The 19,767-nt window shown below is 55.8% G+C and overlaps 1 protein-coding gene across 1 annotated transcript in view; it reads right to left on the bottom strand.

Moving 5' to 3' along the window:
• The window catches only part of SLCO3A1 (solute carrier organic anion transporter family member 3A1), a 183,683-nt gene that overhangs the window by 27,038 nt on the left and 136,878 nt on the right, over positions 1-19,767 (bottom strand). Inside the window, 4 exon segments of the mRNA XM_037510033.2 lie at positions 1,356-1,494; positions 2,856-3,054; positions 7,907-8,071; positions 15,044-15,307. Coding sequence (XP_037365930.1) covers positions 1,356-1,494; positions 2,856-3,054; positions 7,907-8,071; positions 15,044-15,307 — 767 coding nt within the window.

Below are 19,767 nucleotides of genomic sequence, written 5' to 3'. Positions count from 1 at the left end.
AATAGTTGGTATTTTTATTTTAACCATTCTCAAGGCCCCATTCCTTTTTAAAAATTCATTTCTAGTCACACAAAGAAATTGCTTTATCATCTAATTTAAAAAAATCCATTCCTTTCCATGACCCCCTCCCAATCGTGATTTATTTCTCCATAGAAAAATGTTAATAACCAGTCAGGAATGTAAATGTTAAAAGCACGGAAAAATGAAATCTTTGGAAATGAAAATAAATGATCGATTTTTTCTTCTTTCAGGGAAATTGCTGCTCTCCAAAGACACAGGATGTGGGAAATGGGTGAAAACAAATGTTCCCAACTCTGAGTTCCTTGAAAACAGCCCCTCAGCTTTCTTCTTACCTGCCTTTCACCTGTGTCCCCAGACATTTAAAGGGTGCTCCTGGAAGCTAGGCCTGGCTTAGGACACCCACAGCCAGAGCAGACGACAGACTTCTAGCAACCCCTGCCTTGCCACACACAAGATCTTCCAAGAGACACAGGTACCAAGACTGCAGAGGTGAGGACCCCAGTGACAAAGGAGGGAAGTGATGGCTTCACAGAGGGGGGCAAATTTGAGTGGGGTATTGATGGGTGAGTAGGAGTTACCTAGCAGGTGGGAAAAGTATGAAAAGACAGGTGGTGTGTGGGGTAAAACTGAATACCACAGACTGAAAGGAAGCAAGCAGGAAACTGGCAGCGCACAGGCACACAAACTTTGTTTACAGTCACCGTACGACGGTCTGAGAGAAATCATTCTGACGGCATGGCAGCAGCCGGCCCAGAAGGAGCGCTCCTGAGCTGTAAGGTCAGGTAGGTGACTGCTAACTGTGCCCAAGCACAGATGAGGGGGACCTGCGGCGGTGTGGATACAGAAGGGCAGGTGTGACAGACACCTGGGAGGTGGGATCAGTGTGACGTGGTGACCAGTGTCTTAACATCAGGTTTTCCTGCTGCACACAAAGAAAGCTGCAGGCTGACAGCCAAGTGTACAATTCATGTTAGGGAGCAAAGAGCCACCAAGAGTTCTAGCGGGAGAATGGGAAAAGGTGGGTGGCACCTCACTGGGGAGAGAAAGGCGAAGGTAGCCAAGGGAGGGAGGTGTGTGTTACGACCAGAGAGCGTCAGGTTTGGAAGAGGCCTTCCCTGAGGAAGGAGCTTCTGGTCTTAGATGCTTCTGTTGTCTGGGAGCTCAGCCCTGTGGGGTCCTGTTCTGCTGCGAATGCCTGACAGCCGTCTCCCTGCCTCTGTGCATAGCTCACTTTGAATCGCATGCACCTGCCCCATTCCTGCTGTGGCTTGGGGTTTTGAGTTATGCTGGCGGCCCGAGTGCCCGCCCCGTCCATCCCGGCGAGGCCCCCATACCGTGCTGTTGCAGCCAGCGAAGCAGGCCGACAGGTAGGTGATGCCGTCTGCCCCACACACTGGGGTGAAGGAGTCGGTTTGGCATTCACAGTTTTTATTGCAGGGCGACTTGGGGTTCAGGGCAGACCCGGGTGCTGAGCTGGAAAGAAAGGAAACGCAGAACCGTCAGAGAAAGGCCAGTTTCTGGTAGGGCCCCCTGCGGACGGCCTCGGCTGCAGTGATGGGCCACCTGCCACCCCCTTTCTGCTCCTCCTCAGTCCTAACTCTCCCTGCCCAACAGCTGGGACCCGCTCAGGGCCACCTCTGCCAGGGAACCTCTCCAGATGGCTGCCAGCGGGGAGAAGGGAGAGAGGAAGTGTCTCTTCTGCCCTGTTGTTTCCTGCTAAGGCTCTCGGGGTTCACAGCAGTTCATCCTGACGACGATGGGGCAGCTGGCGATTCGCTGGTCAGCTCTACTCGTGCTGCGACAGCACTGCCTTTTATTCTCAGTCTTGGCCCCTGGGGTATATAGGGAGGAAACTGAGGCACAGCCATGTTATGTCATCGGCCTCGATGTACATAATGCTTATGTAGGAGAGGAGGGATAGGAACTTGCCAATTTCAGCAGAGCTGGCAGGGACTGCAGGCCCTGAGTCCTTCTCTTATTGAAGAAAACTCCATCCTAGAACTGCCCTGTGCCCTGAACCACTCCATTGAGAGTTGGCTCAGGAAGGGCTGGGGGTTCATTCTAGATTTTCTCATTCCATGCAAAGCAGAAGGCACAATAGGTAGGAAGGTAGGAGCAAGGACGGTCAGGGATGGGTACTGGAGGAGGCCATCGTGGTGGGGTAGAGGAGAACTTGCAGGGGGCAAGATAAGGCCTAGTTCTACTGCATTTTCTGGCTTTAACAGGCCTGGTGGACTGCCTGGAGGAGTGGGCAGGTATAGAGAGGACCTGGCCTCCTGCAGGCAGCCATGCTGCAGTCTTGAGGTTCCAGGCTGAATTCACAAGGAAATCTCAGCATCCCATGGAGAAAAGGGGCAGCTGTTGACACTGGATCTGTAAGTCCCCCCCATAACTCCCTTGAAAGGCAATTCTGATTGAGACCACAGTCTTGGGATAATAGCGAAGAAATCAGAGAAGTGGTTCCAACAGAACCTACCAACTCCCTTCCCTTCTCTTAACTGTCCCTTCACACACTGACCAATCCCAGACCCTTCAAGCTACTACGAGTCGAACGATAGTTTGAGAGTAAATTTAAGGGACTACTGCGGTCTCATAGCTTATGCTGAATTTTAAATTATATTTATCTTTATTTTCTCTCTTCATGTCAGTCCTAAAGTCAAGTGCAAAAACAATAATGTGAGTCTTTAGGGACTGAATGTCCCACCGTCTCCCTGGCTCTCTGGCTGCCGGGTGGGATGTCTGCCCTCTTAGCCCAGAGATGTCACCCTGGTTCCTGTCCCCCGAGTGCTGGGGGTGCTGGGGCAGGGGCAGAAGCAGGTACCCCAGGTACTCACGTGTTTCCGTAGGGAACGGTGACCCCGGCCACGGGGCCCGTGTCACAGCCCAGGAAGAGGAAGGAGACGTAGCAAGCCGTGGATACCAGGTTGACCAGCATGGCCATGCGAATGGCCCCAAGGGCGGACAGGCTGAGCTTCTTCACCAGGAGGCCGCCCAGGAAGATGCCCAGACAGGCGCATGGGATCGCTGTCATCCCTGGGGAGACAGAGGCCCAGGAGCGGTGAGCAGGGGCCAGGCCCTGTGCAGCCAGGCCAGGCCGGCCCCGCTGGTACCCAGGGGGGCGCCCTCTCCACCGGGCCCCCAGGCCCTACCAGGGCCTCATTTCTGCCCTCCAGGAGCTCACAGAAAAATGGGTGGAGACAGACACATAAACTCATTATTTTAGGGTCCAGGTGCCTGTACCTGCCCAGGTAAGGGGGTGCCCTCAACAACACACACTGCTGACATGGGGCAGCTGAGAGAGAGGCAGACAATTTGGGGGCTCCCTAAAACATGCAAGCTTTGGGCAAGTGGGTAAATACTGTAAAATGGGGGAGTATGTGCTTTCTGTGCACTGTTAAGGTGTGGTGGAAGGGGTACCCCCAGATCATCTGTGGCCTTTCCAGCCTCTCTTCTCATCGAGCTGGGAGGCTTCCTGGAAGGTCTGGAGGCTGTTTAATGAAGGTGCTAGAACCACCAGCCCGCAGAGACAGTGCGTCAACCAGTCCTGACCTCCCAGAGGGAGCATCAATCTCATCATCATGCATCGTAGCTCTGGGCGCGCTCCTGGCTGCCACGTCCCCTCTCCTGGAAACAGCTCTCTGCAAGGCAGCGGGACCCTACGCCTGTTATTCCTGAATCTTGAAGACTCGGGGGATGTACAGCACCAAAGGATTTATTAGGTTCTAGGCTCCTGTCTGGCTTTGCTCAGTTCTCGCTCACTTCCTCTGTGAAGACTTGCACTGTGTAGACTGTGCAGCCAATTTTCCAGCGCAGGCTGCCTCCTCCCTGCCAATCAACGGACCCCGAGGTCAATCGACTACATCCACCAGCTGGCATGTGCTAAGGGCATGCAAATTCATTTTAATATTAGGGGAAGAAATAACCAGAAGCCTGGGCTCTGCAAGAAAATAGCACAAGTCGCATTTTAAAGAAACACAACAGCCCTGTGTTATCTGGTGCTCCTGGAACAGCTGGGCTGTTCTCCGCGTGCTCCTGCCCGTGCCAGAGAAGTGACCCCCGGCGGTGTGTGTGTCTCTCCATGCTCGCCTGTCTCACTGCTCACCACTGACGCCCGCCCCTCCTGCCTGCCTCCCCCCAGAACAGGGCAAACCCGCTCAGCCGCTGATGTGCCCTGTGACCTTCCCTGTCACCCCCTTCAGAGCGGCCCTATGGGGCCCCTGCCTCCCTCACTGGGGCGCCCTGGCATTTCTTGCCTCTTTTGTTATTTCCAGGCTCGCCCCACGATCCGATGCTGTCTCATTTATTTTTGGTTCTCTTGTTTCTTGCTCTCTCCCTCTACTGAGCTCCAGCTTCCCAGAAGGCAAGTGCCACTTTGTGCTGCCAGCCAGCGCCGGGCCCGGCACAGAGCGGGCCGCAGAATCCTTTTCGGGACACATGAATTATTTCTGTGAGCAGGTGGGTCTGTGTGAGCGCGCTCGCGAGCAGCTCTGGGTTTTGGTTGATTTCCCAGCAAGACAGAGGGAGTGTCACCTGGCGGTGATGGTAGCCATGGCAACAAGCTTTTGGCCCTTTTCCTCGCGCCTTCCTCCACCAGGCTCTCCCTCCTCCGTGTGCTCGTGGCATGAGCACACAGGTGGGGCCCAGCATGTCCCCCAAACTCCATCCTCATCACGGTGACGTGCGCAGATTGAGTCCTGTTCACCTCTGTGCACGCGGCCCATCCGTCAGCTCTCCTCTGAACTTGACTTCTGTTGCTGAAGACTTTGTGGGGGGGCCCTAGCCCTGCTATCCTGGGGTGACTGTGCAGACCACACTGGCCAGGCTTTTTCTGACACAGGCCTGGCCTTAGGCTCCTGGTGCCTCTTTTTGTTCCCTGAAGGGCCTCTGCACCCCCTTTTGCAGCCAAGCCCCCAGAGTCCACTGGGACTGGGCGTGCATGCCACCAACTGGAGAGCCTCATGGGCCACCGGGCTGCATGCACCCCTGCAGAGATCCTGTCACCCAGACGTCACTGGGAGAGCGAGGCTCGAGCAGGCAAGCTCGCTGTTTTGCCCTCTGCCCTGCAGACTATTGATTTACTTGTTTATAGAACACACAGGCTCTGTCTGGATAGAACACAGCCCGCACATCGAAGTCACCGTGCCGTGCGATCAAAACAGAAGCATCAGCAGCAAGGAAACCGGGAGGTGAGGAAGAAACTCTTTGGCAGCTGGAGGGTGAAAACCCGGAGTCCTTGCTATAAGGAAGAAGCTGTAACTTCAGAGGGGGTGCATTTCACCCCACCTCTGTCCAACAGATATCAAAGGCTGGCTGCAGTTTGCTACTACCTTTTGCAAGTGCTACTCTGCTACTCAGCAGTGGGCAGTAAAGAGTAATTAGTAACAAGGGGGGAATAAAAGGCTGGTGCTATCCTAGCGGGTCCCAAAGAGAGGCCTGTGGCCCAGCCACATCTTCTCAGTGGGATTTGAATCTTTTTTTTTTTTTTTTTTTTTTTTTTGAGAAATTGAGATACATTATGTCCTGTGAAGTGCACACATTTAAGGGAACAGCAGATGAATTTTTGCATCTGCATATACCTCTGAAATCACTGCTTGGCCCAAGCCTAAAACATTTCTGCAGCCCCCAGGCTCTGGGGGACCCTCTCCCAGTTAGTGTCCCCCTTGGGTCATCACCTCTGGCCCTTATTACTGTAACGTTTCCCCTTTCTAACTGACACAAATACGCACTCAAGTGTGTGTCTTGGAATTGACACTGAGGCATCTCTCCAAGTCTTTTTCAAGCTGTGTGATCATTCATTCACTGTATGAACATTCTAGAATGTATACACCTTATTCACCTCTTCTGCCGACAGTCACCTGGGTGCTTTCCAGTTTGGGGCGACTCTGCACGAGACGGCTCTGAATGCTGAGCCCAGGCAGATACAAAAGAGCCACCTGTGTGCCCGCTCCTCTGGGTGTACATCTGCGGGAGGGGCCGGATCCCAGGGCCCACATGGGCTCAGCTGTACTGGTGGCCACAGCGCAGCCCCACGCACTCCTCACCTTCTGCCTCCCACCAGCGATACCGAGTTCCAGGGGCTCCCAGCCTCTCCCCCATGGGCCTGCCTGCTGGCGGAGGGGATGCAGGGTGTCTGTGGTTTTCCTTAAGACTTGGCAGGGGCTGGCCCGTCCGCATCTGGGTGCCGGCCATGCTGGAAGCCACTGGAAGGGCTGGAGGAGATCAGAAAGCATGGCCTGGCCGTCTCTCTCCGCAGACGCCCCGACTCGTGAGCAGTGGGGAGGATACGGGGCCGGAGCAGCCTCAGACGGCAGGACACGCTGCCGTCTCGGCGCCCCCACGTGCGTCCTCCCACCTTCTCTGTTGTTCCTGCACACCACCTCCTGCTGGCCCTGCCTGCTGCTCAGCTACCTGTTCCAGTCTGTTGGCAGCACAGCGTCTGCTTCCTGGGGGCACCGCCAGGCCCACTCCTCTTGGAAGCCACCGCGCAACGCCGATGAGGCCAGCTTGTCACGGCTGAGGGCACACCCAGCCTGGGTCTGGCTCTGTCGCTGAGGCTGCTGCGTCCTTTTTGGAACAGTCTCTTTCTGGCCTCCCGGGCCCACGGCCTTCTTCCAGAGGCTGCTGCTTATACTTCTCTGTGCCTCCTCTGTCTTCCTGTGATTGGCGGGTCACCCCTTCTTTTCCAATTCTGCACATTCTCCCCACGTAAATTCAGCTGCCTTCCACACGGATGCAAAGGAACCACATTCCTGCCCCGGGCCCCTGGAGTCCTCCACCGGGCACAGCTGAGCCTCCAACAACAAGACTGGGAACTGCTTGGATCCACTTCCACGCAGGTTTTCTTGCAAACCTAGGGTCTCCAGAAATACAGTCCGGGACTACAAATGCACTCTCTCCTGGCCTTCTTAGTAACATTTCCCTTTCTCTCGCTAGCTTTAAGGAGACCATCTATGACATGTAGAATGTACAAAGTACGTGTTCATCTAGTGTTTCTGTTATCGCAAGACTCCCCATCAACAGTGGCCGGGTTTTGCAGGAGTCAACAGTTACACCACAGGGTCGGCACCCCTGACTACCTTGTAGTTCAAGGAACCAGTAATCAGGATGTCACATAGATATACCAGTGACATCTCACACTGAGCTGCTTCACACACGTGAACTTGTAATCTTCCCTATGATCAGATTGTTCTCTGCTGTTCCAGGCTTCACAGTGGGGCCACCAGCTGTGTAAGCCACAAACCTGGGAGTCCCTCCTGATTCTTCCCTCTCTCCCATCTGCTGTGAGACTTGCCTGCCTCTCCCCTCAAGTAATGCTCCTTCTCAAGAGGGCATGCGGGTTTGCATTAGCATGGCAGCTCCAAGCTACTGGACGCAGATGTATGTCATCTGTTGGGAAGCACAGGAAGGCCAGGACTGATCTCGGGGAGGGGCAGTGCACGATCCATTAGTTATATCTGGCATGGGATAGCAGGGGAGGGCACAGCTTTCAAGCTGATGGTGCGGTTCATGCTGCCAAGAATGTTCTTGCCTTTCTGTGTGTCTGACCCAAGCCTGCTAATCTTTCAAGATCCATCCTAAGTTTCCTCTTCCTTCACTGTATCTTGCCCCCAGTTCTCTAGCTCACACCAATCCACTGACTTCCTGGCCTGTCACGGTGCTTCCTACATACATTTTATCTTTCGGTGCTTTATTATCAGGTACTTTTAGCAAATGCATGGGCAGGCAAATCTCCCCCTGAGAGTGTACTGTGGGATTCCTGCTGCATGGGGCCACACATACGTTGTCGGGGGCCCAGGCTGGGCTTTCTGGTGGGCCTCCACAAACACTGGCAGTTTACATGCACCTGGTTGCCCCGGCCTCCCTGGGGGCTGCAGGGCAGACTCACCGAGCAGCTGGTTGGCAGAAGAGGTGGTGAGGTTGAACTGCTGCTCCAGGTACTTCCCCAAGAAGGCAGCAAAGCCAGCCACCACGGCAATCTCCATGCAGGCGGCCAGGATGATGCAGGTGAACACAGGGTTGGAGAGCAGGTGCTTGGTGACCTTCGGGATGACTGCAGGGAGAGGACAGAGGGACCAGCTCACCTACGCTGTACCCCCAGGCCGATCTTCTACCCCCGAGCCCCCCAAACCATTTTTGCCAACTCAGTACACATAATCAGACACCCAGTGGCTCAGGCTCAAACCCACATCCTCTGTCACCTGTCCTGAGTTGGTGGCCTTGCCCTGCTCCTTTGGGCTCTCATCACACTTTCTCTGCCCCTTTGTCCCCCACTCCAGTCCAGCCACTGGCTCTTTCTTGCCTCACCCAGGCCTCCCTCCCCCAGTCTCTGCACCGGGGGGAGGGGAGGGGTTCTCTCCAGGGGAACACTCTGCCCCACATCTTTGCCGCACATGTTCCTTCTTTCTCAGCTAGACTTTTTCTCATGGACACCCCAGCCCAGAAGACCTGCTCCCCATTCGGGGTTCAGATGAAAGCGGACACTCAGCCAAGGTGCTTCCCCTGAAACAGTGATGGGGCCGGGAAGCAGCGCCTGCCGAGGCCACACATTTCCATCTTAGTTTCTTACACTCTACTTCTCTTAAAGGGTGTGTGTTCCTACATGGCTAAGATTTCCTCTTACCATGGGGCCTCTTAGAAATAGAGATTAGTTTTCTCAAAACCTTTGAAAGCAATCCCAGTATTTGGTATTTCTGGATCAACCCCCCGGCTCTGCTCCTTGAGCAGACTTCCTCCACCGGGCGGAGCTGGGAGCACGCAGCGGGCTGCGGGCACCATGACTGCTGTAGGGTAAATGATGGTCAGGCTTTTCTGCCTTCCCACCAATAGGGTTGATGATGGATCCCTGCGGCCCTGAATGCATGCCTGATGGTGGGCACCTGGAGTGGGGTGTGGGCATATGGAGGTGGGATTCACCTGGGCTGAGGTGGGGCTCATAAGAGAGGCGTCATGGGATGCCAGAGGGGAACGGAACCACCAGCAGGGGAACAAGCAAGGGAGCAGAACTGCCAGAAGGAAGCAGAAGGGAGAGAACAAGACCACGAGAGAATGCCAGAGAGAGTGAAGATTCACTGGGGGCTGGGAGGCCTGGCAACCTCCCGGCCCCCTGGCACCCCTGCCGGCTGCACTGGGTAAAATCCCAATAAAAGCCTGAAAAGCCACCGAGGGCTCCAGCACACTCCTTCACCTGTCTGCTCGAATCACAGAGACCCCGCTCTGTCCCTTCCTGCCGCTATAACCGCCCTGTCATTTCAACATTTATCCACTTTTTAAGTCTGAACTTACGAAAAATTTAACTAAAACATAACTGATCCATCTAACGTGTGGCCACAGCACTGTTATGGCCTAAGACCATGCAAGATTAAAATAAGTAGAGTTCAGGATATTTAAAGAAAAGCTTTAGGTACATAATGGCACAGGAGGGTAAGGCGGATGAGGCTGAACTTAGTCACAGAGCTGTGCCAGGGGTAAAGTGAGGCCTCCTTTGCTGTCGCCGTGACAAAGTAGAACATTAGGCAGATGGTGCTCTTGTTCCCACCCATGTACATGACAAAGACAAGACAGAGGCCCAGATAAACCAAGTGCTACACCGAGTCCTCGAAAACCCAGCCACTGGTCATACACGCGAGCAGGGCCCGGGGAGCGTTGCAAGGTGATGGATTAGCCAGCTGTCCCAAAGAAGGGCTAATTACACAAGCTTAACCTCATCTCCTAGGAGATGAAACCTCGAAATGGCCCAACTAATTAGAATAAAATAATAATAGCGGGTAGATAAGTTTTTAATAATGTTAACAGACAAGCTCAATAAATCAAAATGACAGAACAATGGGGCGGGAATGACAGGTACACAAAACTTCAAATTTATCATTTCTGGGAAAGATACCAAGCTTCAAAAAATCTATATGAAAGATAAGGACTTCGGGATCCTTTCACTTAATAAAAAGAATCGCTGTGGGCTGAGCCACCCAATCCTACATCCTGATAGAGGAAAACCAGACAATAACCAGGGCCGGGGCTCTCAGCTATTCTGGGGTGGTTTCTACAAGCACTAAAACCTCAGGAAGGCGATTCTTGGATTAAATCAATGCACACACAAAGAAAACAAACACCTGGAGTGTATGAACAAGGATAAAGTTGCTGAGAAAACAGGTTTAAATCCATGGTATTCGTACATCCAATACCCTGCTTTATTGCAAGTGGACTGGCCTTTATGAGTGAGTTTTCTTCTTTACAGGGTTTCAAGCATTTATGATAATCTGACTCTTTTAGAAATGTCATTTCAAATAAATATCTAGAAGTGGTTCTACTTAAAATCTGTGTTTAAATGTTGGGAGAGTTTCCCTTGTTAAATCCACATTACTGAGTATCCTGCAGACACTTAGTGGCATGTCAACTGTCATGTTTACAAATGTGGACCGTTTCACAAATACAAAAGAGGGATACATGGGGCATAAAAAGAGTAACAAGGTAAGCATTTGTCTTCTGAACAAGTCCTCTGGGTGCCACCATCTGGAGTCACGGCCACTGAGTGAAGGCTGATTGGCTCTGGTGTGCGGTGCGCGGTGCTGCTGTAATGCACCCGTGACAAGGGACTGATGAGGCCCCAAGCTTCAGGCTGCAGGGAGGCAGCTACGGATCACTTCCAGGGAGCACAGCACCTCTGTGTAATAAGTGCACTTGAAAGTCCCTGTCTATTTATAAGTTTTGCAGGTAACAACACTGCTCGATCACTATACGCTTTTGTAATTAAGATAACGGCAATTCATAGGCACAGTGGGGGTGCTCCAGGAAAACGACTCTCAGCCATTTTATTGGGCGCTTCATATCCTATTAGGGTACAGACTACTCAGATTCAGGCACTTCAGAAGAAGCAGGGACCACAGCCAAACTTGCTCCCCACTGGTATCAGCTGTGCTGATACCACCAGTATCTTCCAATTAAGAACTTTGTTCTCTGCTGCAGAAACGGCGCCAGTGAGGCTGTATCCCTGTGGCCTGGCTATCTCCTTATCCTTCATCGTGGCCATCCTGATTTGCTTGGGAACAGGGGAGCACTTGCTCAACAAAGACAACTCCAGTTAAGGGAACAATTCCCTTCTTCAGAAGCATGTTAATTATTCCAGAGATAACGCCTCTTCTCTTCGGAGAGATAGGCGCCTGCCTGCTTTTGTCTTAAGATCTAATGACTAATTTCACCTGGAATTAGATGTGAAAATCACTAAGTTTGAGGCTCCTCTGACTGAAGTGCCAGGGACGCCTCTCTGGGCCTTATTTGCATGAAGATCATTCTTTCCTCTTCTAAGCCATGTGCCTCCAGAAATGACAGCTTCCTCCCCTGTTGATCTGTGTTCCTCCTGGCTCCTTCCTCCCATGCCAGGTTTTATTACTGTGACTCTTAGCGCTCTCCAAAGAAGATTCCTTTTCCAAGGTTCAGCCTGCCCTCCAAAAAGCCCTGATTTGAAAAGGAGTATTAATTACCATGATCCTGGGGCTATCCCCACATTTCAAGCTTTTTCATTCAAACGACTTCAGCCCATAAAATTCTAACTTTCCAAGGAGGCTGCCGCTAATGAGGTGCCCCAGACAAACAGAAACAGATGAACCAAGGTCACACCAGCCCCCAGCACAATGACAGCCTGCCTCCCTTAGCCACTCACCCTCCACCTACTGACTTCACCTGGGAGGGGAGCTGGGCCAGGCGGGGAGGGGAGGCTGGCCTGCATCATGCAGCCTCCCGTGGGGTCCCCTGCTGGGGAGAGCTTCTTTCCTCTCCTGGGGATCACGGTGCCAGCAAGGGCAGAACAGTATGTAGCTGGGAACAGCAGCAGGGTAAGGTCTCAGAGGAAAACAAGCTTCCTACTTCTCTCTTAAGACATGCAGGACGGAGACTTCTTGGAAACTTTCGGATCCTCGGGGATGGAGAAAGTAGCAAGTGTCTAACTGCTGACAAACCACTCACAGGCAGCCTATGCTCTTGGAGCATGAAAACCCTCCATTTCAGGGCCTCTCTGGCGGCGCAAGGGGTTAAGATGCAACCCATGAAGCTGTCCATAGCCTCTGCAGTACGAGTTCGAACCCCGGACAGGGAGCTACTCACATGGTACAGCAGACCTCTCCTGACTCAACCACTGCTTCCCTCAGCAGTGTACTTCGGTCGATCTGCCTGTTCTGCACTTCACTCTGTCTCTGGTGAATCCTCTCACCCCTCTGGCCTACACCCTAGTTCTTGTATGCATAAATAAATCTTTAAAAAAAAACAACCCTCCATTTCAGGTGGGGAAACTGAGGCAGAGAGCAGTCTCACAGCTAGGGGAGCACAGTGGGAACTCAGACCCTGGGCTTGCTGTCACAGCGTGCGCCTAAGCAGGATGGATTCGGGCCTGGTTCTGAGATTCTGAAGATGAAGCAGGGAGACCGTTAAGCTGGTCTGAGGGAGCTTAATTCTCAGAATTATTAATAATAATCACAACAATTTCCACTGGGGCTCGGGGAACTGACCAAATCTGGCGTGACTCAGGGGCTTAGTCCGAGTTGTTTGAAGGTGGGGGCTAGAAAAGGAAGGGAGAGAAATGCAAGACAGAAAGGGCTGAAGACACTGACGGGGAGGGGCCCTGGCCCCAATCAAGGTTTCCCTGAATGAGGCTGGATGAAATGACGGCGGGAACCCGCTCCGAGGAGCCAGGTTGCTGGGGCTTGATTTCTAGCTTCAGGGCCGAGCGGTCCGTGGCTGGAGACACCGCTCCATCCCGGGACTGCGGCCAAGGTGACAGGACGGGCGCGCACGAGGCCGGGGCTTCTGGCACACGCCAAGAACCCGCTAATAGTAATTAATAGAGCCGTCGTCGTGAGGGGGGCCCTGTGCTGAGAGCGCATCGCTGGCCACGGCATGCCCAGAGCACCCCAGAGGGTTCCACCAATGCTGGGGAGTCACTGGCCAGTCTGCCCCGGGGACCCAGACACTGGACATGTGAAGTCACATGGCAGCACCTGGACCGCAGCCCGCACAGGAGCCCGGGGCTTCCGAGGGTGGATGGTTTCTTGGCTGTGGCGTCAGACAGAAGATTTTACCAGGAACAGCTCGGGGGTGGGGGGGCGAGCCCTGTTCTGTAAGGACAATTGCTCGGCAGAGCCCTCAGCCGCTCGGCTGCAGCGAGGACATGCCCATCACCAGGCTCCCGGCAGCGGCTCTCACCAAAGGCAAGGCCCTAATTAAGGAAAATGCAGTCGCGCCGTCTGCCACCCGGCAGAGGCCGAGCCACAGATGTGAGCCGGAACCCGCAGCCAGGCCAGCCCGGGGTCCTGCGGAACGCGGGGGCCACAGTGGTGGGGATCAGTGTGCTCCAGGCCCAGGAAGCAAGACGCCTGCCTGGGATGAGGAGAGACTGGGGAGGAGGCCATCTTCAGAGCGGGGGCCTGCACGGCCCCCACAGGCGGGCCTGGTTATGGGCCACTGGCTGCTGTGTGAGTGGGGGAGCAGCAGGGAGCAGCCTGCAGCCGCTGGGGTGCCTGCAAGTGGGCCTGCTTGGGGGTTCTCTTGTTCTAGGCACATACTCCTGGGGACACAAGCCCAGGCAACCTCAGAGGACACAGAATGGGTGGGCGGGCTCCTCGTGCAATGCATTCTGGGCCTCAGAATGATGACGTCTAAAATCAGCTACAACTGGAATTAGGACAATTCCAAAGCGAGACCCGGCCAGACCCCTCAGGGAGCACGGCCCAGCCACAACACGAGAAGACTAAACGGGGCTCTTCTGGGGACATGCACAGTTTCCTTGTCCTGACCGACCAGCAGGTACTAAAATCAGACGGTCTTCTGTGGGCAGTGCCCTAGTTCTTACAGCCACGCCATCCCTGGGGAAGGGAAATGCGGCAGCCTGAGAAGGGCAGGAGGGAACTGAGCCCCAGGTGGGGGCCCTCCCGGGTCCGTGGGTCCGCACACACACGTCATTATGCAGAGGCCCAGCAAAGACCCCCCCACCCCAGTCGTGAGTCCAAGCTCTGCAGCCACTGCAAGAGGTGACCTTTCTCCACCCCAGCTTCCCCGGGAGCAATGCCCAGTCCTGCTCCGGCTCATTTCCAAAATCCAGCCGGTTTCTCGGGGCCCCAGGAGCAAGGAGGGGACACCCTTGTGGCTGTGAGGCTGCTCAGGCGGCACCACTGTGCGTTCATCAGGAAAGACCCAGTTTCTGCTTTAAAAACGGCAGCGTGAGCGTGGCTGCATCGTAAAGCATGACTTTTTTTTTAAGATCGAGTTACTATTTTCCCAGAAAAACACAGCTCTCATCTGGAACGGAGGGTGTGGAAGGACAGAGTGCATCTAAAGAAATGCACTTTAAATGTGGCTTTTTAAGTGAGAAAGCCTGTGGCAGGCAAAGGGAACTCACTTCAAAGCCCTTCACCGCTTCAATGGGGTTCTAAGTGGCCTGGAATCCTGGTGGAGCAAGGGGTTGAGCACCGCACTATGAAGCAGTCCGCAGCCTCTGCAGCACGAGTTCGATCCCCGGCCGGCCAGGGAGCTACCCACACGGCGCAGCAGACCTCTCCTGTCTCGCCCGCTGCTCCCCTCAGCAGTGTATGTCTGTCTGTTCTGTTCCTCACTCTGACTCTGGAGAGTCCTTTCACCCCCCACATCTCTGGCCTGTAGCCAGCGCTTGTATGCATAAATAAATAAATCTTTAAAAAAAAAATAAAGAATTCAAAGGCACCTCCAAGGGTCCAGCCTCCTCCTTCCCTTTCCACTTTCTGGTGTCCACACCTTTGTTTACTGCCCCGCAGGTCCTGGGCCAGCCGCCGGGTCTCCCTTGGGGAGGTGAGTCTGTCCTTTCGGTGAAGGGTAGCGACTCTAACTTTGTTTCATTTAAGCATGTTAGGTCACTTCTGAGGGATGCTTCGAGCACAAGATTGGAAGAGGCAAATCATGCAGAACAAACAGGTTTGGCCTCAATTCCCAAGCTCTGAGGCCCTCCCCCAGCCCCCTCCGCGCCCCCTCTCTGGCCCCGGCAGCCCACCCTGCAGGAGGCCTTTACCTCTCAGCTGCTGGAAGCAGGAGGCACTGCTGTCGGGCTCCAGGGGGTGCCTCAGGACCCCGTTGCTGGGCTTGGCCCGCTCGTACTCTCTCTCGGGGAGCATGGCCTGCTCGCTCTCCATGGCGGGGTCTGAGTGTGGGGGCAGAGACTGTGGAAACCCGAACATCAAGAGGGAAGAGAAGAAGAGTAAGGCACCGCAGAGCAGAAAGCCGCCCCACCAGGCTCCGATCCAGCGGGGGTCGTCCGGGGTGATGTCCAGGTTACCTGCAAAAGAAAGGGACCGTGAGCAGGCGAGGACCGGGAGGGGAGACCGTGTCCGGGCAGCTGCCCAGAGAGGGGAGCTGCACCCCCTCAGTGCTCCTGCTTCCCCCAGCCTTGATGGCTTCTCTGCCTCCATTTTCTTGTCTGCCCCGCTTGCATCTCTCTAAACAAAAACAGCGAGGAGCCGGGCGCCCTGGGGCTTAGGCCAGAGATGACTGGCGAGGCAAAGCTGCCAAGGTGCGTTAACAAAAACAGGAGGAGCACAAGCATTTATTGTTCAGGCCCGATCGTTTGTTAGGTTTACTCCGGCCTCATCTCCCCCAAAGCAGGTGATGTGAGAGCCCATTCAACCCCCCACTCCCGGTCTTTAGTTGGGTTCACAGACGGTTAGGGGCCGCACAGGCGGGAGCTGGGGCAGCTGGGTGGAAATTCTGCCGTCTGCTCGCTGTGTGGCCTCAGGCTAGTGGCTTGGACTCTCTGTGCCTCAGCCAATAGACCTGCACGGCCCGGCTGACCACGGGCACTCACCTCAGAGCTGTTGGGAGCGCAAATGAGCCGCACGGGACCTGCTCAGGACAGAGTCCAGCATTTGCTCGGCCACATACCCCCACCTCCCCACAATGACGGGAGGGGCTATTTCCAAATGACCGGTGGACAGACACACTCAACCTGCTCGGGGGGCTTGGGTTTGGGGCCAGTCTTTTCTTAGGGAGCTTTGCAGCCAACTTAGATGCTTGATGGAATCCCCCTGCAGCTCGGTGCCTGCAGCTCCTGAGATTCACCAGCGGACACGTGAAGACGGAACTGCGGGGAAGCCAGAGGGAGGCAATCTGCTCCCCACTTGCTTGGGCCAGCAGCCCTTGCAGGCAAGGTCTGAGCAGCTGCCTCTTGTGGTGTTCCATGCTGCTGGAGCCCCAAGGGCTAGTTCTTGGAGACCTGGGGTGGGACCTGAGGGCTAAGATGAACAGGCTGCAGGCCTGGCTAGGTGGGTGCACAGGCTCGGCAGGAGAAATGACCACTGGCCGGACAGGTACGCCAGCATCTCCGCGAGACCCTGGAGCTCACGTTGCTGTTAGCAGCAACTGGCATTTGGCATCCATCCTCTGCGCTCTGGCCATCCAGCTGCCCCGTCCCATAGCCCTAAAGGTGCAAGTCTCTCATCATCCCTATTCGCAAAGCTGCTGCAGGGGAGACTGGGAAAGGCCAGGCGCCTGGCCCGAGCTCACAAGTGGGGAGGGCACAGGCCTCCAGAACTCCAGGCCATGCATTGCACTCTCCCCCAGCATGGCCCTTCTAGATGATCTGGACTTGGGGGCTCCCTGGAGGGTCCTGGGTGGGAATTCTTGTGCTGGGCGCAGCAGGCCCTAGATGACCGAGTCTCCCGGGCAGCAGTGAATTGGCCTCAGAACAGCGGTGGTTTCCGTCTCAGGACTGTGCAAGGCCCAGCTGCAGAAAGCAGGGCACCAGAGGGCCTGTGCATCCGTGTGGACATGCATGAGGCCTGGGCTTGAATCCCAGGCTCTGCTCCTCACTAGCCGGTGACACTGGGTAAGGAACCTTTAGCTGCATCATTTGCAAAACAGGTGCCTTCCACCGAGAGCACAAGAGGACAGGAGAGGCAGTGAGCGAGCCCTCGTGGGGAAAACAGGGTCATTGCCCAGGACAACGGTTCTGGTTTGTCTTAATGCCTGTTATTACCCGGAGGGCTGAGCACAGCGACACGAAGGTGTGTGTTTTCTCCAAGGGTGTGGCGCTGGAAAACGCAAGCTCGTCGACACATCTGGGGTCTCCAAACAGACTAGTGATGGCCCCAGTCACTGGCCTGCCCCTGGCTCACTGAGGGGGACACTGGAAGGGGGCCAGGCGTGGACAAAGGGCACTAATGCCAGGGCATCTAGAGGAAAGCTTGCAGCCTCCAGGCAGGCGCTGTGTGGGCCTGGGCAGAGCCTCTGCAGGCCCAGGATGTGTTTCTTTTTAGGAAATCCATTTTTTAGCCTCCCTCTCCCGGCACTAACAGCTGGGCTGGTTCTGTGTCTGTTGGGTAAACTGAGCAAGCTTTGGGCAGCTGCCCGCTCCTCTGGCTGAAGGTCATTTCCTGCCCTTTCTCAGACCCTTCCCTCCAGCAAAAATCACCAGGAACAGGGTTAAACCTGTTAAGAACCAGCTACCCGCCCAGGGGACAGCTGAGACTGTGAGAAGGACAGAAGCAAATTGGGGACAGTTCCCTCTCGCTTCTGGGCCACCGCAACGTGGACGTGACGGCACAGCTCTCTGGACAGTTGTTCTTTTTACCCCCCAGTCCATTTACCTATTTGTCTAACCTATTTTGTGAAACTTTTGCTGTGGGACTCGATGCTTCCAAGAGTATCATTAAGTGACAGACCTAATTAGAAACTGGGGCGGGGAGCAGGGAGGCCGCATGCACTTTTGGGACCCCAGCCCTGGGCTAATCAATCCGAGGAAGGAAGGAACCGGGCAGGGGCAGCAGCCCTGGGATTCCCAGCCCGGGGGCTCTGGGCTTGTTGACCTTTTCTGTGAGGCAAACAGATGGACGCGTCCAATTCCAGCCGCAAACACCATGAGCCCTGGGGCGAGTCTGGTGAGGTGCGGTCATCTCTGCCAGGCCTTTGTCCCCGGGAGGGGGCGCTCATGGATGGAGTCCTGGGGAGGCCTCCAGGAAGCAAGCAGCCCACTGGGGTAGACAGGCCTGGGGCCTGAGTCCCGTGAGACCCGCTGGCTGCTGGGCAACGCCACACGGCTCCTTCTGATGCTCCGGGCGTGCCCATTGGTGCTTTGCCTGATTCACTCTGGTCACACCCAGGAGGAGAACGTCCCCAGATGGCTGGGAGGGGATGTGGCTGGGATTCTAGCAGCGATGGGGTTCAGGACCCCAACTCGCCTGTCCTACACGCATCTAGGGGAATGTTCTGAGGCCCCACAGGCGTCCACCAGCAGCTGCACCCAGCGGGCAATCCAGGGCTGCCAGGCATGCTCTGCCAGCAAGTCCTTTCCCCTGAGTCCTGCTCTCAACCCAAAGATTCTCTGAAAATTACATTCTGGGGGCACTTGGCTCCTCCTGGCTTCTGCAAGGTCGCGCCTGTGCTCCTTGAGGGAAGGGGGCTGCGCTGGGCCAAGCCCCGAGGACGGTGGCAGCAGCAGAGTCCTAGACTAAGTGGAGCCAGGGCAGCCTCCGGGGGGCACCCTACCAGGCTCTTTCCACCCCACAGCTGGCCTGTTCCAACACGCCCAGCTCCGTCCACTCACGGGCTGCCGTTGGCCTCCCCGGGGTCTCTCTCCATCAACCCCTCCTCAGCGTGGCTGGCCACAGCGGGGAGACTCCTTCTCCCCCACCTGCCCCTGGACTACGGCCTCCCTGTGCGTCCACCTCGCCCCCCTTTCTCACGACTCCTCCGGGGCCCGCCCGGCTCAGCGGAGCTGCACACGGCCAGGGCTTGAGCCCAAGCTGGACGGGCACGGTGAGGGGGAGGAGAGGAGACAGTGACCCCCAACCCAACACACCCCAGTCCCCACACGGGCCGAGCGAGTTTCAGTGCCCGATTAGAAAAAGCAAAACTTGCTGGAGACGAGACTCCCGGGGCGGGCTGGCCCGCAGACCCGGCGCGCTCTTCCCCCTCCCCTGGCCAGAGCGGCTCAGCCCTCCCCGAGGCCGCAAACAAAGACGGACACGGGCGTCGCTGGCCTCAGAGGCACTGTCCTTCCGGGCTGCGGTCAGCGCCCCGGGGCGGCTTGCTGCCCGCCACATGCCCGCGACTGGGAAGGGCCCCGACCTGACTTAGGTGGGGGAGGCTTCGAGGGCCTTCTAGGCTCAGGAGGGACGACTGGACTGGGTGTGGGACCTCCCTCTGGGTGGAGCCGGGCAGGCCGAGGGGACCCTCCAGCCAGCTGTCTCCTCCTGGCCACCAGCCACTGAGCAGATGCCAAGAGGAAGACGCCAAGAGGAGCCAGAGGGAAGGGCGTGAGCGCGTGCTCAGGGCCCTGGCGCTCTCGGCGGTGGGTGCATCCCCCCATCCCACCTCTGCAGCCTCAGTGTCCTCCTTTGTAAAATGCAAGGAAGAGAGTGACGCCAGAGGTTCTTCTGGGTCAGAGGCACTGGCAGCTCACAGGCCTTGCTCCACGAAGCATCCCCTTGGCCAGTCCTGTCCTGCCTCCCCGCAGCCTCGGAAGTTGCCTCTTGTCCACAGACACAAGATGGCAGCAGGCTCATGTCCTGTGTCGTCTCTTCACCCACAGGGCCCCTGGGCCAGGCCAGGACCAGGACCAGGACCCCCGCCAGCCAAGAGCTCGCGGAAGCCCCTGCCCCACCGGACAGACCCAGCGCTTGAACGAATGAACGAGAAGGGCTGAGCTTGATTCTTTCTTCCCTGTCCCCTTGGAAACGTGTCCCGTCATTAGCTGCCAGTAAATACATCAGCAGGGTTAATGGAGAGAGTCGCAAAGTGACT

The sequence above is a fragment of the Talpa occidentalis genome, unplaced genomic scaffold, assembly GCF_014898055.3.
Source record: "Talpa occidentalis isolate TD23 unplaced genomic scaffold, MPIMG_talOcc4v2.1 talOcc4.14, whole genome shotgun sequence".
NCBI lineage: Eukaryota > Metazoa > Chordata > Mammalia > Eulipotyphla > Talpidae > Talpa > Talpa occidentalis.
Note: the sequence above shows the minus strand (reverse complement) of the source record. Positions and strands in the feature narration are given on the sequence as shown.